This window comes from Selaginella moellendorffii, unplaced genomic scaffold (genome assembly GCF_000143415.4).
Source record: "Selaginella moellendorffii unplaced genomic scaffold, v1.0 SELMOscaffold_56, whole genome shotgun sequence".
Taxonomy (NCBI): Eukaryota; Viridiplantae; Streptophyta; class Lycopodiopsida; order Selaginellales; family Selaginellaceae; genus Selaginella; species Selaginella moellendorffii.
In genome coordinates, this window is record NW_003314317.1 from 458,683 (window position 1) to 464,912 (window position 6,230).

The 6,230-nt window shown below is 41.7% G+C and overlaps 1 protein-coding gene across 2 annotated transcripts; it reads left to right on the forward strand.

Moving 5' to 3' along the window:
• Positions 1 to 1,539: 1,539 nt before the first annotated feature.
• LOC9654040 (NADPH-dependent aldehyde reductase-like protein, chloroplastic) lies at positions 1,540 to 2,887 on the forward strand. Of its 2 annotated transcripts, XM_024688181.1 has the most exons (2): positions 1,540 to 1,560; positions 2,099 to 2,887. In XM_024688181.1, exons 1-2 carry the CDS (start codon positions 1,540 to 1,542, stop codon positions 2,846 to 2,848), a joined length of 771 nt encoding a protein of 256 aa, XP_024543949.1. In that variant the 3' UTR covers positions 2,849 to 2,887. The 2 variants fall into 2 exon arrangements, with proteins under 2 accessions (XP_024543949.1, XP_002983006.1); XM_002982960.2 differs by lacking the exon at positions 1,540 to 1,560 and having other exon boundaries at positions 2,055 to 2,887.
• The last annotated feature ends 3,343 nt before the right edge of the window (positions 2,888 to 6,230 follow it).

Below are 6,230 nucleotides of genomic sequence, written 5' to 3' on the forward strand. Positions count from 1 at the left end.
GAAATTGACGGTAGTGTGATACTGGAGAAATCTCAATTTTTGGCTGCTACCTTGTTAACGTTGTACTTAGAAAGCTCCTGAAAATCGCAAGCAATGACATTTTCTTCGAATGCTGGCACAGACGCTTGCAGGGAAGCAATTGTCGAGCAGTGCCTCCACTTCTTATAATGTTCTTTCTTCCTTCTTTCCTGAAGCGTTCTGTTTTGTTTGCCTCCTTGGTACCATGAGGCAGCAGCAGTTCTGCTGCAGCTTACTGTCGCGTCATGAAAAGCAGAAGCAGAGCTTGCGTCCTCGTGATCCGAGGCATCTTGTCTGGGGATTGTCTCCCGCTCAAACCTTGACGTGGGGACACAATGTGCGTCACTACTGAGGTGAGCCAAGGTGAGCCAGCTCGCGGTCTTCATGTCCACATGGAGCCGGAGGTGACGCCCCGGCTACCGTGATTCTACACGCGTTTGTGCTCGTCAATACCGGGTCCCAGCTTGCAATTCAGAGATATGGACATGGAGCTTGGTCAGAGATCACTTTGGGTGAACAGCATCTCAACTCGTCACCGTGGAGTATGCAGGCCATGTCGCATGACTAACTACACGCTACGAAGCTACGCCAACCGAACATCGTTGCAGAGATTACTCATTGGCTGATAGAAGATATGGATCGCTACGACCATCGCGAGAACGAGGAAAGTCTAGCATGTTAAGATCAGTACTGTTTTATCTCCTCTCTTTTCCTCATGTGAGAGAGTCGTTTTTCCCATCGGGGCGAATAGAAGATGAATTTTTAACATATGCTTCCATCATTGTTGTCTGCCTATTTCTCCATATATCGATGGTGTCAGATGATAATGCATTGATTTTCGCATAGATCTAGAACTGCATTTCAAGTCAAAAGCCATGGCTGAGCTTGGCTGGCCTGCCAATCGATGATCCTATTCAGCTTGTAAAATGGACAATCTCGCTCTTCCAAAAAGCATCCGAATCTTCACTTTAATAAGACTTAAAGCAGTTCGCATTAAAAGCTAGATTAGTGATATACCTCGTGTGGCTTGCTATGGAAGTTTTTCCGCTATTTAAAGAGACCACTTTTAGCCTTCACAGGAATTAGGCAGCATGAGGTCTTTGAGTTTTAGAGGCAGAACGAACTTTGGCATTGATGTTAGAAGTGATTCCTGTGGGTGGATTATCTACTGGAGGTTAATGTTCATAGCAGCTTACAGGATGGTCCAAGATACATGGAAAGACAAAAAAGAAGAAGACCAGCAACAAAAGGACGAGGAACAGGCCGATTTGCAAAAAGAAGAAGACGAAGAAAAAGAAAAAGAAGAAGAAGAGGAAGAAGAAGAAGAACAGGAAGAGAGTAGCAAAATCATCATCTCAAAGCAAGAAAAAGAAAGTAAGTGAAGATGAATCTCATAGTGGTGTGTCTAAGTCTGAGATGCTTCAAACTATTCTCCAGTACTGTCCTGTGTATGTGAAGCCTCCGGCAGTAGATGTCTTCTCACTAAGTTTTAAGATTCAACCTGGGATGAATCCTTTTGAGATGTCTAAGCCAGGTTTGCTGGTCTATGAGTTGCTCCGGCGTCCAGATGCTGCAGCAAAGCTGGCCCCGGCGGGTCTCGACCCCGTGCATGACATCCAATTGCGGCACGATGCTGATGGTATTTATAACGCTCAACTGGTAGAGAGGATTTCCAAGATGCTGAACAAGCTGAAAAACTATTTCCCCGACAGTGAGGACAAACTCAAGGGAACACCATATGCCGGATCCAGTTCAGGAGACATGCCTTACAACATCGATACTGACCGTACTCTGGAGGAGATAACCAGGAGCTTTGACAAAGCTGCCAAACAGGGCTGCACTTGCCGGGAGAATTAGCATCGTTTTTAAAATACACTTTAGATGAGACGTTTTGTTCCTTCCATTGTCTTTTAAAAGCTCATTCTAAATTTACCACGGCCCAGGGAGACAAGCGCTTTGGGCTTTCAAGTCAATTTGACTTAAGCAGTGGTTTTGACTAAAAATTTTGACCAACTTTGAATTAGGGTTCACTCAGAAATAGGGTTCTTGGTGGAATAGTGCCATGAACAGGGGACTGGAGGGCCGTGTGGCGATCGTCACCGGGGCGTCCCGCGGCATTGGGCGCGAGATAGCGCTCACGCTCGCCTCCTACGGCGCCAGCATCGTCATCGGCTACCAGAAGAATGTCGCGCAGGCCGAGGAGGTCGCCACCCAGATCCAGTCCCTCCACGGCCAAGATCGCGCGCTCATCGTCCAGGTCGAGGTAAGCCGCGAGTCCGATGTGAAATTCCTCTTCGATGCCGCCGAGAGCCACTTCAAGAAGAAGCCTCACATCCTCGTCAACGCTGCCGGGGTTTTGCTCTCCACTTATCCCAAGCTGGAAGAAACCTCTCCCGAGGATTGGGACTGGGTGTTCTCGGTGAACACGAAGGGGTGTTTCATGGCTTGCAAGGAGGCTGCCAAGCGCCTGGACGATCGCGGCGGCGGAAGGATCGTCAACATCACGTCCACAGTGGTGGCGAATTTGCCACTGGGCTACGGAGCTTATGCCGCGAGCAAGGCTGCCGTGGAGACTTTCACCAAGATCCTCGCCAAGGAAGTTGGGGCGAGGAAGATCACTGCGAACTGTGTAGCTCCCGGGCCTGTTGCGACTGAGCTCTTCTTTGAGGGCAAGAGCGAGGAGATGATCCAGCGATTCGTGGATCAAACGCCACTCAAGAGGCTCGGGGAAGTCAAGGATATTGTGGAGATGGTTGCGTTGATCGTGAGCGATGCTGGCGAGTGGCTTAATGGCCAGGTGGTAAGGCTTAATGGTGGCTTGGCTATGTAAAGAAGCTTATCACTAAGAATAAGGTTTTCGTTCTAGCAATCTGGAAGCGCTGCGAAATCTTGTCGCTCTGTGTCTTGGCAAATCTCCATGGAGTAGCGAGCTCTGGTGGACGTGCCAGGACATCCACTGGCTTCTTCGTGGAGCTCCTCAAGTTGGAGACATTGGAGCCACGACGTATCAAGAACAAGCTCCAAGCTCTGCAAACATCCGAGAAAACGAAGCTCCATCAATGACAAAGGAGAAGACCCGGACCATAACAAAATATAAGACGAAAAGAAGAAAGAAAAAGGAATACTTACTGCCAAAAGTGATCATTGATGAATCACCGTGAGTGAGATTTTTGGAGCACATTCCCAGAGCGAGAAGCGTGGTGGTGGGATTCCTGATCCCCGTCTGAGCAAGTCTAACATTGAGCTAGATTAGAAGAAAGGTACAAATATGATAGCGAGAACTTATGATTCTTTAAGGATCATTGTAAATCAGACAGAGTGATCTCACATGTTTGAACTCTTTGTCAGGCTTAGGTGGTTGATCAGATCTATAATGTTGTTCTTGTTGCTACTGCAGTTCGTCATCATCATGAAGAAATTGCTTGCTTGCAATTGTTATGTTTTTCTTTCCACCTCTACTTGGTGTTGTTGAGATTGTTCTTGCCCGTACCACTAGTGGCACTTGTTATCAGAACCATCATCACTACCTCCTGGTGCTGATGACATACAGTTTAGGCCAGTTATGCCAAAGAAAGCCATAAACATGACTCTATAGCTCAGCCAACTTTACTTCATGTAATAAATGTCTTTCAGATATACATTTTTAGTATATTTCTCAATTTCTTCATTTTGCACTTCAGGTATCTTCGATTAAAACGTTTAGTTACAACCTAGCAAGGGGGGGGGGGGGGCAAGCTCAAGCCGGGTGACATGGATAGGGAACCTGAGTTAGGTGGGATGTACAAGGAGTGGAGATTGGAGTCTCGGTCTAGGCCATGGGACAAGAACGGTGGGTGATTTGGACAGCCTTGAGTGCCCAGGTGTGGGAAGCCATTCTAAGGGCACACACACACGAATCTTGGCAATGGTATCAACATGGTGGAGGTTGTTGTTAGCAGTGGTCCAGATATGCTACTCTCCAAAAAAGGAACAAGTCAGAGCAACTAAGTGGTGGATCTCATGCTTTAAAACACAAATAGAGGAGGGACTATTATGGCAATAGAGACCTCTAGACAGGGTGTTAAAGGTGGCATGTGGAGGAGACATAGAGGATAAGACCAAGCCCCCCTCTTCTTCTGGGGATGAGGCTTGTGTGAAGGAGGAAAGAATGATATGAATTAGCCTAAAGGGCTTTACAACCATACCCCCATGTATATCCATTCTCAATCTCCCTGAAGGACCAATATGAAAGAGCAAGAGTAACACCTTGATAATTTGGGCTAGATTGCATTTTTTCCGTCAACTAGAGAAGAAAACCCTAACCAACTGTTTTAAATTTTTTTTAAAATGCAAGAATATTTTATAATATTTTTCCAAAATATTATAGTATTCTATAACTGGCAAAAAGGCAATTGCTTAATTATAAAGACCGGTTCATATAAAGGATAAAGTATCTTTTCAAAGTATATTTCTCTTTACCCTTTTATGTTTTTGGTTTCTTATAAGTTCTTGCTAATACCAACTCATTTAGATGCACAAGAGTTCACCTGTGGCAAAGTGGGCTTTACAATTCATTGATGATATGTTTTAAAGACATTAAGAATATGGTTGTCTAATAAAAATTGGAAAATCTTTAGATGACTGCTTAAGTGCATGAACTTCAGACTGAAGACCACTTGAAAGATGCATTTCTTATGGCTGTAATTTTCATTAACACAATTAATCACGTTGTTTAAATGACTTGAACTATATGTAGCTCAAGTCACCTACTTTTAAAATTTTAACTGGATTCAGTTAAATATAAACCAATCTACTGGCATATAAAAATTAGTTACACAGAATTAACAATCACTCACCAATGATTGCCATCGATCATGTAACACAAAGCCACTTTGTCACAAATTCAGCCAGTATAATGGTCCAAGATCAAGTGCTCATATGTGACATCACTCTAATCGTAAGAACTTAGTTGGCCAATGGGGAGACAGCCATGCACATTGGATTCTAAGGTTCTAGAAGTTATTTTAGAGTATGTTTCTTTTTCTTATTGATTCCTTATAAATTTGTTTTTTATGCAATTGGTGAGTTAGAAAATCCTCCAAAAGTCAAAGACACTAATAAGGAGCAATATCAAGTTGAATGTAGCTTTTCAATGGTAATTAGCAAGGATTTACTAGTTAGACCATCCAAACAATTAGTCTAGATTCTAAAGGATAATGGACGTTTAGGATTAGTTTCAATTCCTAGGTGACAATAACTCAAGGAGGGTTTAAAGTAGATAAAAAGCTAGTTTTTAATATTATTGACAATTTGAAAGGTAAAATAATAAGCTTTAGAGCACATGATGATAATTTTGCCTATGAGATCAAAATTTAACATATTTATGAAGCATTAACTCAAGATAAAGAGTAAATCTTTCCCTTTTAGTGGTAATTTTATCTTTATATATCCCCCAAGATTTTAAGGATTCACAATGACAACATATCCAAATTTCATTTTATGATCACATGTGTTACATTTTCCATTATGTGCATTGCACTTAAGTTTAGATGGGGTGTAAAAGCTCATTTACAATGACAAGTTCTTTTTCCCCCATTTTTTGCAATTTATTTTAATGCAGCTACAATGAAAAGAACTCAAAGAATGTTCATTTGGAAAAGTGAATAAAGTTGAGTTATTTTGATATGACTAATGTAGAGCAAGGTGATAAAGATGGCACATATATACTACTGTTTGTGAATTTAAGATTTGGTGGTTTGAAGCTTTATATAAAATTTCAAAAGTTATGGAAAGCTAGTCTTAGGAACCTAAGAGAGATACTTGAAGGTAATCTGGACGACTTCCAATTTAGGTTAAATGGGAAGAAAATAAAAGGCTGGGTTAAGTTAAATATCTTTTGTAGAATATGTTTAAAACTTATGGTTATATAAATAGATTTAGAGAAATACTTTCTACAACTTAGCTCCCCTATACTTGAAAATATTTTTTCTTGTTCACAAGCTAGAACACCTCTATAAAACCATTTCAAAGCTTGTTTTAAAGGGTTTGATCCTTCATGATAACTTTTATGCTATGTCATTATAAAATATGCATGACAAGCCAATTTGTATAATTTTTCCATTCCTTTTGTGTTCCATAAAGCAAAATTAACATAACAATTTATAAAGTATGCTCTATGTACATAATGAATATGCTAAGAAGTGATGATTAATTAAAGCTAAATATTGAAAAAA

What these genes read in the sequence shown, in the direction of transcription:
- LOC9654040 (XM_024688181.1), top strand. Translation starts at nt 1,540, where the DNA reads ATGTCTAAGCCAGGTTTGCTG. An exon ending in TGTCTAAGCCAGGTTTGCTG is followed by an intron (nt 1,561 to 2,098) that starts GTCTATGAGTTG and finishes AGGGGACTGGAG; the next exon opens with GGCCGTGTGGCGATCGTCAC.